The 17,960-nt window shown below is 42.6% G+C and overlaps 1 protein-coding gene across 5 annotated transcripts in view; it reads right to left on the reverse strand.

Annotated features, from left to right (window-relative positions):
* Slc28a3 (solute carrier family 28 member 3) overlaps positions 1-17,960 on the reverse strand; it is a 107,491-nt gene that overhangs the window by 21,371 nt on the left and 68,160 nt on the right. For all 5 annotated transcript variants that reach the window (XR_002388685.2, XM_087204792.1, XM_087204790.1 and 2 more), the window contains 10 exons: positions 16,159-16,244; positions 13,884-13,975; positions 11,997-12,186; positions 9,873-10,017; positions 8,355-8,468; positions 7,741-7,818; positions 5,670-5,750; positions 4,445-4,525; positions 2,468-2,593; positions 734-864 (listed from right to left, as the gene is read on the reverse strand). Coding sequence is in view for 4 of the 5 variants with exons in the window: in XM_087204790.1 (XP_087060916.1) it covers positions 734-864; positions 2,468-2,593; positions 4,445-4,525; positions 5,670-5,750; positions 7,741-7,818; positions 8,355-8,468; positions 9,873-10,017; positions 11,997-12,186; positions 13,884-13,975; positions 16,159-16,244 (1,124 nt within the window). In the remaining variant the exon portion in view is untranslated. The remainder of the gene's footprint in view (positions 1-733; positions 865-2,467; positions 2,594-4,444; positions 4,526-5,669; positions 5,751-7,740; positions 7,819-8,354; positions 8,469-9,872; positions 10,018-11,996; positions 12,187-13,883; positions 13,976-16,158; positions 16,245-17,960) is intronic.

Genomic DNA, 17,960 nt, shown 5'->3' on the forward strand with positions numbered 1-17,960 from the left:
TGAGTTGCTGTCATTACTTTTATCATCTTGGTAGAGACTGCGGCTCCTTGGCATGATCACCCTCCCTGGGGCTGCTCTCATCTTGCCCCACGATATTGGATACAAGAGGCCTAGGAGGCAAGGACACCCAAGGGCAGAAGGGGAGAGGCCCAGGGAGGGAAACTGTCATGAGTGGAGGTCTCCTCAGGGCTATACCACCCTCCTCCCACCTGGACCAAAGTGAAGAGCCCTTTTATTTTCTTTAGGTTTGTTTGTTTCTTGTTTTTTGAGACAGGATCTCACTATGTACCTCAGACTGGCCTTGAACTCACTACACAGCCCAAGCTGGCCTCATGGGAATCCTCTTGCCTCAGCCTCCTGAGTCCTGGGATTGCAGGGGTGTGTCATCACAACTGGTGCCATTTCTTAATATATGAAAGACCTTCAGAAGTGGTTATCCTACAGGTTTTCAACAGTCTTAAACCAAGGCTCAATGAACACTATGCTGTATTTACAATGAAGTATCTTTACACTGAACAGTTAAAACATTTTAACATCCAGGTATTTAGCAAGGTTTTCCTAAGGTGTTGAAACAAGATGTTTTTGGTAAAGTCTAAATAATCACTGGGAATTAAATTTAATTTCACAAGGCACTGTGCTTTCTTCTTAGCAATTTTTTGCTGTGCTTTGAAGTTGGACTCCACCTAGTTATGCACTCAGCCTGCATAGTCAGATAAGCAATGTGTCTGCTTACCCATTTTCCATCTTCATGGCACTCTTAAGAGTTACTTTGGGTTTTTCTGTCTCAGGCCAGAAGAGTTTAGCAACAGCCAGTGATGCAGGAGCTGACATGACTGAAGCTGTTAACAGGTGGGTGGATGACACCTGCGGGTGCAGAAGACAGCAAGCAGCAGGGTTAGATTTGCTCTGCATTCAGAGGAAGACTCCAGAAGTTTCACATGGGGAGATGGGAAGGGTTGATTCTATACCAGAAAGCAGCCTGTCTCGATGAGCCAGACCCTGACATCACCCCGAGAATCAGGAGAATGGGGGAATTCATGTTAATCTGACACATCTCTGGAGAAAAGCACAAAACCAAAATCTGACCCTTTCAGCAAATAGCTAATCCTGCAATGTAACCATTTTCAAAGATTCCTCAACCTCAGTGGTGTAGTTTGAATGCTCAGAGAGTCTCCAGATCCTGCATTTCACTATGTCATCAAGTGAGACTGGCAATGCGGGGTGGAATGACCATGGAAAAAGGACTTCTGATCCCCAGAAGCTGGGATCTCCCTTTCACCTTTTTTTGGTCTCCTGAAATCCTTCCTCCCTTTACACAGATCCATTTGCTTTGATCTGTAAATTGTTTCTGTTTCCTTCATTCCAAGCCCACTTTCTACCTCACATACATTGTTTCTAGATTCTCTTCCCTACAGTTTTACAATTCTTGGGTCCTTGTCTGCCTTGGCTTCCCAGGAATGCCTAGCACATTTTTGAAGGCAGCATTCCTGTGGTAGGGGCAGAGAGAATCATTGGGAAATCCAGTAGTACGGCTTATTCCTATGGCACTCTTTGCTTCTTTCTTCTCTCCATACTAACTGGCTTTTCCAGGCCAGAATGAAATCCTGAGATGAAGCCACCTTATCTTGTAAAAAGTCCTCATTATTGGAGTAGCACGATGTCGACTGTATTATGACATTTCTGTGTTGGGGGCTCCATCAATGTGCGGCTTGTAAGCTTCAAACACGGAGACACCATATATCAGCTTTCCTCTGCCTCACGTCAGATTCCACCAATCCTCAAACGTGGCTCTACAATGGAATCCGAGGTGTTTTTAAAGATAGTGCTGGCCTGAGTCTTAGCCCAATTCTGGTTTAATTACTCATGGGTGTGGGCCTGGGACTTAGGGTCTTTAAAAGCCCCAGGGATTCTAATATGCAGTAAGGGTTGGGAATCACTGGTGTCGATCAGGGATCCCCAAATTCTTTTCTGTAAAGGGCCAGAGACTGAATATTTGTGGTTTGTGGCCCACAACTGCTCAACTCTATTGTACGAAAGCTTCCCACAATAAGTGGATAGGAATGGCTAGTTTCCAATAAAACTTTACAAAAATAAGGGTTGATCTGGATTTGGCCCAGGGCCATGGTCTGCTGACTCCTGGTTTAGTTCATCTTTACAAATGTCAGTAATAGTTGTTTTTCTTTCACAGATTTAATTTTTCAGCCAAAGTAAGCTCATCTTATGATTTCACTTTGCTGTGGTTGGATATAATTCACAATTAGGTGGCAGCAACATGAAAATGAAGCTTCCAAAGTCCTTGGGGTCATTGCATTTAAATGTCAGTGCAGCTGCGATCAATTTTTGGTATACTGCAAAAAGGGTGCCCTCTTGGCCTCCTTTTCCAACAGCAATGGGAAACAAGAAGGAAGGAAAGAAGGAAGGAGAAAGAAATTGAGTTTTGTATAAGTTAATTCCCCAAGATTCTTACCCCAAAAGAAATGTAAGCACCCAAGACACTTCCAGCAATTGTAGCGAAGCCAGCTGTCATAATAGCATGGAGCTCTGACCTGGTGACATGTGGTAAATAGGGTCGGACCAGCAGTGGAGACTCTGTCTGGAGACAGAGAAGGGTGAGTAGAATACATGTTACCTTTTAAATCTACTAAACATTCCATTATCTAAAGCCATATTTCTAAGAGTGAACCTCAGACCAGCTCTATCCTTGTCACTAGGAATTTGTTAGAAATGCACATTCTCTGACTTACTGGATCAGAAGAGGGAAGGGTCAGCAATTTGTATTGAAGAAGGCTTCTAGATGAATCTGATAAATGCTTGGGCTTGAGAGCATGTGCCTTGGACATCTGGGTCACCTGAATTCTAGATGAGTGCGCATATATGGTCATGGGCAAATCTTGCCAATTATGAGGCTAATTCTGCAGTGATTCCACCTGGCCTGGGAAGGGGCCTTGGGAGGTCTTGGTACACTTTTCTAAAGGTTGGCGAAGTAACTAGACTGGTGGACTGGGGGCTTCTAAGCCACCATGACTTTCAGTCTCCCAGCTTCATCTTCACATATGCTCAACCTGTTTTCTGGGACCTCATGGGAATAGAGTCACAAGTATGTAAAAAAAAAATACCTGCAATGATAATGATGAGTACCCACAGGCTTTTTCATAACTGAGAATCAGAGACCCTTCTCAACGGGTGAAAAGAAGCCGCACAGAGTATAGCTGTAGAGGCTTAAATTTCATTAAGGAGGACAGGCAGCCTGCAGCGTGGGGCTCTCCATCAATAATAACTGTACTTGTAGCATATTGAGTGTCAGACTGAGCACCACAGAAGCATGTGTGCAATTTTACAATATTTTTCCTCATTATTTGTAATTGTTCTATGAGGTTGACTGTGTTGAGCTTCAGTTTATAGATTAAATACAAATCCAGTACATGAGCCCCCTTTCCCTGCAGATAGTAGCAGTCTATTCAAGATGGTGCCCTAATTAGTCCTCAGAGACTCTGCGACTATAGCTATAATTTCAGCTCCTAGAAAAGGAAGTATGTTCCCCTTCAAGCTCCCCATTAAGGACAGCTCCAGGCTAGTGAGATGGGCTTACCAAGAAGGCACAGCCTGCTGGAACAGTTATAACCCTGAGGTTATAGCCATGCATTTTTCTGGATGACTTGGTTTTCACTTCAAGCCCCATTTCCTTAGGCAATGGCACTGGCAAGTATTTGCATTTGGCTTCATGAGTGTGCAATTCCAGTTTCCCTGAAGCTGTGAGTCCTGAGTGATGACTAGCTCATTATTGCTTACATGGACTTCAGGCAAAAGAGCATTTATCCATGTGATGGATCAAGATAGTAAAAATTGTAGCCTAAAGGTTCATCTCTGAGGAGAGGAAGAAACATAAAAGCATTTTTCTTTAGGCTCAGCAAAGACAGACTATTGCCCAGTTTAGACAAGTTTCGAATGAGAAGTATCTATACAGGTGCACATTGGAGGGAAGCCTCTCTTAGTGTCCTTCATTGCCATAGACATTACAGTATACTTAAAGCTACCTGTTTCATGTTGGTAGCTTCAAGAAAGTGAAATCCTTTTGAGAGAGAAGAGCTTCTAACTTCTGAAGAGCTGAGCAGTGACTTCAGTAATTCAATAAATTCAGAAAAGATCTGTTGAGCATTTATATATGAGAAACCATGTATCTTAAAAAAATGACTCAATTGTCCTTCTTTGTGTAAACTTTCAAGGACACAATTCCACATTAGAGTACCCAGACTTGAAAAAGATCTCTCTGACTTGTCCTGGAACCTGGACGTTGACTCTTCTAGGGATTCCTTATTTTACACCATTTCTCCACACCAAAAGAAAAGACAGCACCATGATATGCTCTTGGTCTGTGTTTTACAAAGAAAGTATCTCGTTTTAGCAGCTGTTTTGCTTTGCTTTGTTTTTTGCTATTACAACTTACTTGTCCAACAAATATATTGCCAGCAGCAACTACAGACTCAATAGGAGATGACCCCATAGTAACTAGCATTGTCCATCCAACCTAAAGGGAAGAAAGGGACAAAGTCAGTGAGAACTGTATGTATACTACAACAACATTCAAGTAGGGATAAGACTCATGAACTGGAGTGAAATGATGAGGCCTTCAGCAATTGTTGGCAGGTTAGAATGAGATGTATTATATAGGGTGTGATTGTAAGTGGAAAGCCATCCTGTCACCTTATTGCCATGCACATTATAGTATAGAATGTGAGGAGGAGGAGGAGGAGAATGTACACAGCAGGCTAGTCACATCCTCCTATTGGAGCGGGAAGTCTGTCACTGTAAATACTTTTAAAATGTTTAAACCCACAGTCAGAGAATTATGATCCCTGAAGCTCTGACTGTGATTCTGCTGCCATTCTGGTTCTCTCTCCTATCTTTTCTTTCTGCTTAAACATTTTGATTAATTTAAAAGGATCACAGGAGGCCTGTGGCTGACCCCCAAGCTCCACATGCCTGCTCTGCTCTCATGAGCATCCAAACTGCCTTACATATTTCCTAGTTTCTGATCGAATGTGAGGTTAAGATTCAGTTGCTGGGGAAGCAGGAGTGAGGTGCTTAGCAACTTTCCTCCTTCTCCTTCCTCTTCCTCTTCCTCTGCTTCCTCTTTTCCTCCTCCTCCCTGGCCTCATCCTCTTCTTCTCCCTCCCCTTCCTCCCTCCCCTCCTCCTTTGTCTCCTTCTTCTCCTTCTTCACAATGGCATGCCTATGTAACTTCCTCCAGAGTGACACAAGACTTCTCGCTTTGATTGTCTGGAACTACCAGATCAGGAGCATCTGCCTTGGTAACCTCCTGAAGACCAGCATGGCTGTGGTAGGCACAGCATGGATAACCATGAGGAAGGGACAGCACTATCTTCCCCTGGCAGGTGTCTGATCTCAATTCCTTGCCTGAAGAAGTAACTGCTATGATTACATGGGGTTTCCAAGGGGGTGTGAATCAAAGCCCTGCTAGAAGTCCCTGAGATAAAATTCCCTTTATGGATAAAGGGGTTTGAATCTAATACCTTGAGTGGGAACAGATGTGAATCTTTGGAGAAAGAGAAAGCCTCCTTGGAAATGCCTGGATAAAAACTACCTCAGACTTTGTACCTGAAGTAATCAGCTCTACGACACCCGTCACCCAGTCCCTCCCAACCCAGTACCTTTCTGATGATCCACTGCATGAGTCCCAGGTAGTACAGCATGGACATCACTGTGCTGAAGAAAACCACAATGGGCAGGATCTAGGCGTTGGGAGCAGGACACAGGGATCAGGATCAGTGTCGACTCTCCTAGTATCACAGGTTTCCTATTAGGCCTCCTCCCTGCCTCCTTTTCTCTGACCGAGATACCCTAACAGTCCTGAAAATTCTTCTCAAAGAACAACACGCTTACCAGGCAGCTTTCTTCTCTATCACCTCTTATCCTGATTTCTTCTGGATAGGCATCTTGTACTGCGGCCCCCAAAGCTCACATGTATCTCCAATAAATACACTGCAGTGTTTGGAGCAGGGTGTTTGGGAAGTAGTTAGGGTTAGATGAGAGCATTAGGGTGGGAACCTCTGGATTTGAACTGAGGTTTTCAGAAGAGGAAGACAGACCCACATGGGGATTTATCTGCCTCACCACAGGAAGACCCCTGCCAGTTAGGCTCAGCAGGAAGACCCTCACCCATGCCAGCAACTCGATGTCAGACTTCTCGGCCTCAGAGCTGTGAGCTAAATAAACTTCTGTTCTTTATAAATTATCCAGTCCCGGGTATTTTGCTATGGCTACAGAAAACAGACTAACACAAGTGAATTTCACAGGAAACTTGACATTTTGGTTTTTCTCTTCTATGATGAACTCTTCTTACTCAGTGAAAGAATGTGATTTTGAATGGATCTGTAATGCCTGATCATCAAACTGAAGGCCATCAGCAAATATTCTTAATGTTCTAGTATTAAAAAGACACGACTGTCACCACTACCATAATCAGGAGAGTGTCCTGGGTCAGGATTAATTGTGAGCCACCCAGATCCTTGTTTGTAGTAGCTACACAGACAAGTCAAAGCATGATAGGTGCTGGCACATGGTGCCTCCTATAGAGTAAGCATTTACTCTATTACAATCATAATTATGTTACCCATAGACGTTTGAATCACTAAAATCTGATAAGACTAGCTTAGCTCTGTGAAAGAAAAGTTGTACTCTCCAGGTCCTGCTTCTCCAGTGCTCTCTGGGGGTCTTCACCGCAGCCCATTTCTACAGGGAGCAGTTTCTAGCCTCATGGAGCACCTGGAGCTGCAGCCATCCCTGCTCAGCCCCACCCTGCTGCACTCCTTGCCCACTGCTTCCCTGAGGATGGCCACACACAAAGTACTGCCAGGGACATGGCACAACCAAGGACAATTTGTACAAGATCTAATTTAGAAAAATCTATCCATAATATGTACTGAAAGTCATTTTGTTCCAGTATTCAGAGTGCACTCACTGGAAGCCATTTATTAGCTTTAATTGGTAGGCAGAGCTTTTCTGAAAGCTTGATGCAGTTAAGGGGGGTCATCCAGGAGTTCCACACTGGCAGAAAGAACAGAGGCCTCTGTCTGGGGTGGTGGGAGGGGTGACAGGGGCTGAGATGCTGCAGAGCCTGGGCCAAAAGTTATACCTTCTCTGAGACTTTGTGTTTCCCAGTGCTGAATTCAGTTCACGAGATGAGCAGATTTCTGTCTCATTCTATAATCACTTGACCTTTTGGACATGGCTTAATTGTCTCCCCACCAAAGCATCAAGGTTAGAAAAGAATCATATCTTGATCTCATCATGGCACATTTATACACATATTAAAAGGTCACACTTTACCCCACAAACAGGGACAATTGTTATGTGTTAATTAAAAATAAAAATAAGTTAACTCATCTTCTCGGGTCGTTCTTTTCCCTGAAGCCCTAGACACTGTTACCTATAGGATTTTTCTGAAGTATCTCTTGCAATGCTACACCCCCCTCCCCAAATATTTGATGAGTCCTTACATTCTTTAGATAGTTCCCTTAATATTACATAGGAGTAACACAGTGTAATTAATGTGTTCAGTCCACCAATTTCAGATAACATTGTAAATGAAAAATAGTGTCTACAACAAGCCCAGAAAGCATATACCTGGTTTTTGGCGTGTAAGGTTCTGTCTGTATATCTACAAAGACTGAGAAGCTAGTGAAAAGGCAATGACTACATAGAAAAAGGGTTGGGATTTACCTTAAATGCGAAGAAGTGGTCTGTGTATTTCTCACCAAAGACAAAGACAGCACCAGCATCAGTGTACCCCAGGAAAGTCTGAGCTCAAGAAAAGAAATGGGATCATTACAGCCACTGAGGTAGGGGTCACAAGCCATAGGAACACTAGATCTTGCAGAGCACTAGAACCAAGCTTTCTCAGACCGGGAGAATTAGTGTCTTCAGCTTTGCCCCTCCAGTGCCTGGCATGGAAGTGTATTTTTGAATTATAACTGCAGACAGATTCCTGTCATTTCTGACATTCAGTCTGACTCCAGGACACTGAAAGATAGGTTGAGTGTGGGAACAGAGGACATGGAGAGTATTAGTTACCACTGGATGCAAAGAATACTCTGGGTAACTGTCTCAGAAGTGTGGCAGCCTGGAGCAGGATGACAGGCAACAGCCACTGGGGATGATGCGTGGATGACATGGATAACTAATTAGACAGATTAACATATTTGACATAAACAGGTATTTGTCTAATTGATAGTAGAATTAAAATTTGGGTCAAATATTGCAAGCAAATAGTCTTAAGGACTATAACCAAATATGAAGTGCCCTGTAACAGTAAAACATTCTTTTGAACCACTCACCTGAACTTGTCTGCCCAGCCAATCAAAAGCAATGAATCCAGGCTTAGTCCTTAGGATTAGGAGACCAAGAACAAACTGTATCCCAATGCCCCAGCAGACAGGTCTCCAATAAACCTACGTAGAGAGATGAAGAGATCTTAGGGAGCCAACGCTGGCTCCCTGCAGGGGTCGCTGTTTCCTGGAAGCACCCTCAAGATGGCTGGGAAGTCCCCCACCCCCTTCATTAGAGGCCCAGGGAGACATGAACAGAGAATCACCGCCCCCCCCAGCTCTTTTAATTAATTAATTAATTTTAATTTTGAAACAAAGTATTTCTAAGTTGTCCAGGCTGGGCTCGAATTTGTGATCCTCCTGCCTCAGTTTCTCAGAGTGCTAAGATTCCAGGAGTGTGCCATGATGCTTAGTTAAAAGATTCTTTTGACAGAACCATATCTTAAGAATCTTAGGATTGCTTTTCCTGTCTCTGAACCCGAGTGGGAATCCTGTTAGTCCTGCCTTCCCAAACTTTCCTATGTAATCACTATGCCCTGGTAAATACTTTAGACATAAAGAGTAATCTAAGAAGCATCATTAATATTTTAGAATGATAATGGCTCAGATGTCTGTCCTAGTCATGTTGCAAATATTATATACGTATAATTACTTCTCTTGCTTGGAAAATGGAAAAGCAGAATATCATTTCTCTGTGTCCAAAGTTTGTTGATCTGACAACTTGTAGATGAATGAAGTGAAATTCTGACTAATCAAGGGGCTTTTGTTTCATTATAAAAATGAACCAGGACCTGAATGCAGACCCATGGAGAGCAGCAGAAATAAACCATTATCTGTTTTCATCTTTGGTGAGAAAGGAGTGTCCTGAAAGCAACTCTGGGAGCGAAGGCATGGACATGGAGAAATCCACTTGAGCAGGGCAAATACTGTAATGTGAATCACATGAGGTGAACTTGGTCTCTGATTAACATTTTTTCCTTGAGTTGACTTTTAGCCCAAAAAGTCTTCCAGAGCTTGCCATTGGGATTCATTAGTGAGCACCTCTAGGTCTCAGAATTCTTGCCATTTTATAGTTTAAGGCTAACAGAATAAGGATGAAAATGAGTTCAATGGGGGAAAACTGTATTAGGACAAATTTTTGGAGTAAAAAAGCCCACATTGCAAATTGGACTTTGATAAGCTGCATTATCCAATGTAGAGTGTTAGATAATTTACAGTCTGGGAAAATCTGTATCAAAATGAGTACATTCTTCTCTCTGTGTTGATGGAGGCAGGGGTTGTGTGAGAAGAAATTAGACTGACAGGAAAAGGGCGAGTTGCTGGTTGTGTAACTGGAAGATATTGAGAATGAAACATGACACAGTGCTTTGAAAAACCCAGAAGAAGGGTACCCTTTCCACCTTGAGTCACGACAGCAGAGTAAGAAAGACACTGGATAGTATAATTCTTTCACATCATTTTGAGCAATTTGCACCTGGGAAAAAGAAAAGGCAAAAAGTATCCCCAAAAGACCAATTTTATATTTACTCTGGTTGGGTGCTTGGAAAACAGAAATAACAGGACAATGTACATCACGAGCCCACCGAAGGACACCAGATGCTGTTGTCCCAACTTGGCAGTGTCGAGGATCAGCCAGAAAATAATGCCCAGGATCAATAAGCTCCACATGACCCTGAAGAACAGAAGGGGCATTGGCATGACTTACTCTACTAAGTTGAACACTGTAAGGAGGTTTGAACTAACAAACAAAAAACACTAACAAGAGCGGCATGCCCTGGCACGAGAAAGCCGTGCTTTCAGAAATCACAACAGACCATTTTTGGTTGTGGCTATAATGGAAAATAGCCCCCAAATTAAACAATGTGTCCCTACAACTTAGGCACTTCTCCAGTTCAAGGGTATGCAAAAGGTCAGAGAGGGGAAAGGATGTTTGGAGAGGGCAGCCTGGTGATTTCTTTTGGAGAACTACTTTGGGGGGATTCTTCACCCCAGGTTTGAGATTGGTGAGGTGCTACCTTTTTCCTTTTAAGGGAGAACCTGAAATGTGTTCTCTGCAGTTGGGGGACCACAATAGAGCTGAACTTTAATTGGGGTGACTTTCCCAAGGGGGGAGTCCAGTGGACACATGCAGGCTAACTCACTGCTCGCATGGCAGACTAGAAAGGCTACTGGGTGGGGACTGCACCATCCTGGTTTGTTAGGCCAAGGATGTGTAAAGTTCCCTTGTAGATCCCATGTGGGTCTTGACAGAGATAGGCCTGGGACCTACCTACTAGGGCTGTTGGAGGGAGGCAAGGTCCATAGTGCAAGGCTGAGCACAAAGCCCTGAGCAGCCACTGCAGGACGTAAGGTCCTTTGGGAAAGAGTGTCTTTAACAACTCTCAATGCTTCTTCTCAAGGAGATAGGACAGTCCTGAGCCTGATTTTTCTCCTGGCTGTGAGACTGGTAGAGAAACAGGTAACAAGGAGAAAGAAGAAATGCAAGCCAAAGCTGGGGCAGAAAGATGTTTGGTCAAGCTCATAGTTTCCACTGTTATATGGGATGGCGCATCTTAATATTAAAGCTATGTCTGTGGCCGCTGGCCCATTAAGTAGGAGTGAGCAGCACGGTCATGGGATTTTGCAATTTTTATACAAAGTATGGGATAGCTAGCTCCCACTGAATAAAATGGAAAGGATGACAGATGAAAAATTAAGTTGTATTTTGATGATAATCTATGGGGTCATGATTTTAACATAATAATTGCACAAAAAGTAAAGGGCTAGTGGTCCTCAATATCAAGGCAATATTTTAAACCCTAGTTCTTAGGAGCAAAAGGCATAGAAAAAATAGAGAAAATTAAAACCAAAGTTAAAAGTTATTGGGTTCACTAGTCAATAAAGAAATGCCAATAGAGATACGAGTTCACATCAAAATAGATAAAAAAGGTTTATATTCACCACAACACTTAAAATAGCCCAAAAATGTAAGTGACACAAATGATCAACCATAGAGAAACTACACATTAAAAGAGACAAAGATTGAATATATTTTATGATCCCATTTTGTAAATATATTTTAAACAGTATGTATAATTTGTGTAAGAAAAATATATGACACAAAAAAGAAAAGCTATTTGTGGGCATGTTATCAGCAGTCTCTGTCATTTCTACATATAGACCAACTCTTTAAATAGATACTGTGATTAGGTGGCATTCATGCTTCTGTGCCCTCTCCTCTTCCAGGACAGACATTACTGATTGATCATGATGCCACCCACTAACAGAAGGATAAAGAGCTGAAGCTGGGCCTGCGATGACTAGCACCTTGCACTGCCCTCTATCCTTAATGGCTTCTTGACATGTAGGCACAGAGTTGTCTCCAATCAGCATATGAAGGCTATTAGATGCTACCTCTTGGACATTCATTTAGCAGCACTTGAAGTTAGGGTGGTTTGTAGAGATACTGAATGCCTTGCAAATGGGTCATGGCCTCATCTAATCCTAGACTTCCTGTCTATCAAGTGAAGGCATTATAGTGGATTACTCCTGAGCTAGCTTCCAGCTTCAATATCTTACAGATGAGAAAGCCATTTTAGAACACATATTTGAAACAGTGTTGGGAAAGACTAACATCCCTCTCAACTGCAGTAAGAGAACCGGCTGTGTTACCACTTCATCCAGAACCAATGGCTGTCCAGAAGCTGTCTGCCCGGAGATAGGATTTCATCAATTCGATGTTCATATCTGGCCATCAAGTGATCCCAGAGAACAAAAAAGATGGCTGCCACAGTGATTACGAAGAGAGGAAGGGCTCTGTGAAAGTTCAGCACGCAGGCTGCAATCACCATGACTAGATAACCTGTCCAGGAGGCAAAGGAAGACACTGAACACCACCTGGCTCAGGCAAGGGGAGGGCTCATCAAGAACTTACTCCGAGCAGGGCTGCTTTGGTTTGGGCACTGGATTCTCTCTCCCTTTCCCCCACCAGAGCAAGTCCCTAAGACTCTATGCTAAGAGGAAAGGGTGCTGGGTTTTTCCTACAGGACCTTCTGAGTTCTTGAATGCTGATACTTGATCATTGGCTTCTCACTCAGTATGTATGTATGTATGTATGTATGTATGTATGTATTTATTTATTTCCCCAATGATGCAGATTCAGTAGGTGAACTACTATGAGAGAAAGGCCAAGTATTAGAGCAACCACTGGCAAAGAGGCATTGATTTTCCTGGTTTGCAGCTCAGATTTGGCCTAAGCTTGAATAGGAAAACAGACCCACAGTCTCTAAGTGGCACAGACCCTCAGAGGAAGAAGGGTGGGGTAATAACTATGGTGAGTGCTTTTGAAGAACAGACTATAGGATAAGAATAAGATTTACTATTCTTAAAAGTCAGTAAACAAGGGTCTGCACATTAAATCTGGCTAACTTCTTGTTTTGTGGGTAGCAAGTACAATTGCATTTTAAAATTTGTATTTGTATTCTACAAATGAAGTTGTACTGGCACACAGCCATGAATGTCTGTTATATAGTATCTATAGCTGCTTTTTTACTATAGTGGTGGAGTTGCATAGTTTTGAAGGCATACTCAAATACTGCCAAGGCTGAAATACTATCTGACCTGGTATAAGGAAAGATGACCAACTCTGCTCTTTCCTGTTCCAGCTCTCTGAGCACCAGCAATACCTTGAACAGCAGTATTAGAGTAATGTCTGTGGGAGTAGAGTAATGTTGGATGGGAGTATTTACACAGATAGGAGTAGAGCCCTTTGCTTCCCAGGGAGTGAAAACAAGAGACATTCTCTTCCTGCTGTCAGGCAAGATGAATGGCCTACATGGCCCTAGGTTCTTATCATGTATTCACTTGCTGCAATTAGGCGTCTGCCCATTACCCAGTTTTCCAGATTGCATTAACCAGTGTACCTCCTCAAATCCATACCATAAAGACAAAGGTTATGATGAGCCCCAAGAATAGGGGAGGTTCTGTGGCTTGAATGTTTCCCCCCAAAATTCATGTATTGGAAAGTTAATCCCCAAATCATATTAACATTGTGTTTGGTGATGGGGCCCTTGGGAAGCAATTAGAATTAGATGGAGTCATGAGGGTGGGGCCCCTTTATGGCCCTGATGGCTTTATAAAAAGAAGAGAGACTTGGCTAGCACACTTGCTCTAAGCCCTCTGCCATGATATAACACAGGAAAAGGCCTTTAGCAACATTGGCATCTTGATATTGGACTTCCTAGTCTCCAGAACTGTGAGGTAAATAAACCTCTATTCTTTCCCCAATTACCTGGTCTGTGGTATTCAGTTATAGCAATAGAAAATTGTTTGACACAGTAGGTGGCTCACAATTAACTCCTGGCCTCAAAATAGGGGCCAGGAAAAAATATGCACATTTCCCTGCTGAGACCTGAGTCTTAGAGCTTCATGGTTTACTTCCCTGGATGACTGACAGAGGTTCAGGGAAGGGAGAAGGTTTATTTCCTTTCCACAGGAAGCTAATACTTGGGGGGGCCCAACAAGAGAAGAAAAGACAATGGTGTTTCCTTTGATATTTACCGACTAATAATATGCCCCAGATGATGTACCGAAGAGTGGTTTTGTGCTTTCTACAAAAATCACAAATTGTATAGTATTTTCTTTCCAAATATCTGCAACACAAAAGCAAAAAGGCAGGTAGACGTAAACGTTCAAAATGTGAAATAAATGGGCATGCTAAGGCTAGATTCAGCTTTGTAAAACCAGCAAGCAAACAACAAACACATTCAGGAGGCATGTGTCTTACAAAATAGAAAAGGAAAATTCATTTTATTTTAGACTAAAATCGGCTCCAGCTTGGATTAACCTTCACTGAATGAGTGTGCCAAGCCCTGAGGGGTTAGAGAGGTGCAGGAAAGATGCTCCTGGAAGCAGAGCGAGAAGATGAATCACTACCCAAAAGCTGAAATAAACCGCAGGAGAGTGCTTCTGAGTAGGAAATGTTGGAATATATCACACATTTAATTACAGGTATTATTGCCAGAAACTTTCATTGTTATGTATGTGTGTGAATATGTGCACTGAGAATTATAAATATTGCTCTAAAGACACTGGGTGAATAAGAGTGGAGTAAAGACCAAGTTTTTTTGTAGTCTAATTTGGGAAAAGTTAATAATGCATTACCCTTGGATGCAGAAGTGGTAGCAGTGGAGGGTGACATTTAACAGGGTACACCTATCTGGTGTAGGTTGGCCTTATCAGATGTTTTAATTGCAGGGAATGTCACAGTCCATTAGAGCAATCTGACTCCATAAAGTAATGGAGCTGGTGAGACACACTTGGGCCGTTTGGTTATCTGTGCGGAACAGTTCCTAATGCCGTGGTGGTTGTTTCAGCACCACTAACATCAGTGAAACCTGAGTCTGACCACTCAAGAGAATTTCCCAGCCTCCTCCTAGTGAGAGACTATATAGTAAAATGGAGGCTGAGCTCAGGGCAATTTCTGAGGAAGTATATATTCCTGATGATGTATGTGTGACAAGACCTCCTAACCCTAATTCTGACCCACTCCAGGGTAATCTTCTGAAACATAAAAACAAAATTTCTTGGAGATATAGGAAGAAAAAATTTAGAAAATGGACAAATATTGTAGAGTTAATATTACAGACAGCTAAGTTATATAGAAATTAACAGGCAGTCAGTGAGGGATCGGGCATTGGAGGGAGTCAGTGCAGATGAGATGCATCACAATTGCGGCTGGAGGTGAACTGAGGCCTCAAGCTGGAGATGCAATGGCCAGAGATAAACAGCAGCTTGAGATAATACTGTCCCTCAACAGCAGCTTGAGATTGTCCTGCCAGAGAGGCATCAGATACATAGGGGGGTGACCAGAATATCCAGACCCATGTGCCCATCCCTTTCCAGAGATGCCTCTGCTCTTTTTCTACTTTAGAAGTTATAAATAAGCTTAAGTTAAGGATGCTCACCGTATAACCTCCCTATGTGCCTCGCTTCCCTATTGGACCAATATTAGCTAAGTGACTATACTTGGAATCCTACTGGTTGATTGTAGTTTGACCCATAGCTACCCACATTGTGATTTTGCTTATAAAATATCCCTGGACAAAGAGTCTCTGTGGCAACCCCTTTAGGGACCCATCCTGTCTCTCAGGAGCTTTCTCTCAATAAACCTTTCCTACTTTTCACTTCCTTTGTCCTCCAAACTCATCCTTCAACATTTGGGAGACACAAAATTGGCACATCTAACATCTAGCAGGTGTAGAGTTATTTCCCTGAGACATTAAGACAAGAGTACCAATCTTGGACTAGCAAACAGGCTGAAGTTCCAAGCTGTCTTTAGCTGACTGACCTTGGTTATTTCTCTAAGTTTCACTTTCATGGTCTGAAAAATAAAGATAATAATCTTGCTTCCCCTACCTTGTGGGGTTGTAAGGACTTGGAACACCTTCAAGAGAAACAAGGTAAGAGCAACTGTTTGTTGGGATTTCCAGTGGATTGAGTTTAGAGAAATCAGTTGCTATTGATTGAACTGAGAAGATGAATTAACCGCTTTTGTATAGACTGGAGCAACTAGTTGGTAATTTACACCTTTAATTAGAATACTGTTCTGGGTGAATTTAAATCTAGATATCGGTTCCCAAGACATCAGCAGGCTCAACTGGCCATATCAATCATGCTAGCATTTCATTAAATTTTTTGAAAACGGTATTAAGTGGGTGAATGGGAATGGGAGTGGTGAAATTTTCTAATAAATCATAACAAATGTTAAAAATAGATGGAAAAATAAAAGAAATAGGAGGTAGGCATGGTTATCTTCTTGGTCTAAAAAGTCTACCCTTTTGGATGCGTGTCTTGGCCATCCTCCACATCTTCGTCTTTGTTTCTTAGCGAATCCTGATCAATTGTGATATGCTCTTCCCCCTGGAAATCAAATATTGGAGGAAATAATCAGAATCCTGGCAAGTGTGTGCACTGATTGCCTTTGCTCGAGATTGTGACAAAGAATTTTCAGTAGGGCCTTTTAATTATTATGTAATATGGCTCCTATTATCTACAGCTAGTTATCTTAGTTACTTTGCTTTCACTGCTGAGACAAAATACCCAACAATCAAAGCTAAAGGGAGCAATTTATTTAGCTCACAGTTTGTAGAGGTTTCAGTCCATAATCAGCTGGCTCCAAGGCAGGGTGTCACAGCACGCAGGCATTGCAGAGGAGAAACAGCTCATGCTGGACAGAAGGTAGCAAAGCAAGCAAGAGGCGACAACAGCTCTTTTATCCCTTATATCCTATCCAGGATACTTAAGGGCAGGTAGCACTCAAACCCTTAATCCTAGTGCCCTTGAGCCTAGAACTGTACCATGAGTCAATTCCAGGGTCACACACTCTAGATGCAACCACCTCTGAAAAAGCCCCACCTATGACTACATGAGGCTTTTGGGGGAAATCTAAACACAAGCCATAACAACAGGATAGACATTTTTTCCTCTTATAATCACAAGAGATTCAGAATCACACTTATCTCTCCCTTTCTTCCCAGAGGAGCCACTGACTTTTTCCTTTTCTTAAGGGAACAGTCTCATATTTCTGCTTTTTGCTCTTGTCTCTGTCATAATCATTCAACACTAGTTCTATTTCCAGGCAAGTGCTAAATGAATTAATACCAGAGTCTGCACAAATCTCCCTTTATATTATGACAGATCTAGGTTCCCTAGGACTGAGACCAAGGCTGTTTTTATTTTCCTGGTAGCTCAAGGCTTGATTTGCAGATACGAACACCAGCTGGCACCTTCAAGAGCCGAGGAACCAACCTCTCCTCAGAGGATAGCATGTTCCTGTCATTTGGGCTATAGCAGAATGTTTCCTTCACCTAGCTAGCTCTTGCTCTAACTAAATGAGCACGGTATGTAGCTGGACCATATTTCCTAGACAGTGTGAGCTCTCAAACATCCATGACCCATCCTGTTCCCAGCATGGCACAGAGGTTTCCTCCCTGTCTTCATTCTGCAATAACGCCTCACTAAGCATTTGGCTGTTGGAACCAACAGTACTGGGAGCTGGGGTGGAGGTATACAGCTGGGGTGCTGGTTTGAAAGTGTGCTAAGAAGTGTAAGGCCACGGTTCAGCTTTCATTTTCTGTCACACCCTGTGGCCATTCATTCTCTGCACTTTAAATCATGGAGATAAATCATAGCATGCTGGTGAGCTGAAAGGATCCTCAGATATCACGTAGTCCTTCCATGCAAACTCTATTGCACTTCTAATTCAAGATTATTTCTTGTTTTTTGGGATGGAACTAGGAAGGTGAGAAGATAACTGGAAAAGAGACTAGCTGAATGCAAACTGCAGAGGCTGAGGACAGAGGCAGAGATGAGTCTTATTTATTTATTTCCATCTAACATATAGCTTGGCCAATAAAATATGATAAATATTTGATTTAAATGATTCAATTGCTGTTTTCTTGCAGTGAATGCACCCAGATACCTACTGTCTATGGGTTGTCCAGCATTACTGTTGTTTTGCTTTCTTTTCTCAATTCTTTATCTTTTAAAAACAACACAAGACTACTACACTCATAATCATAGGACATGTGTCTCTTCCTCTCACCACTGACCACTGGAGGGGTGGCCTTTGGTGCC

The sequence above is a fragment of the Heterocephalus glaber genome, unplaced genomic scaffold, assembly GCF_053883595.1.
Source record: "Heterocephalus glaber isolate CG9 unplaced genomic scaffold, H.glaber_assembly_v1.0 deba00000546, whole genome shotgun sequence".
NCBI classification, from domain to species: Eukaryota; Metazoa; Chordata; class Mammalia; order Rodentia; family Bathyergidae; genus Heterocephalus; species Heterocephalus glaber.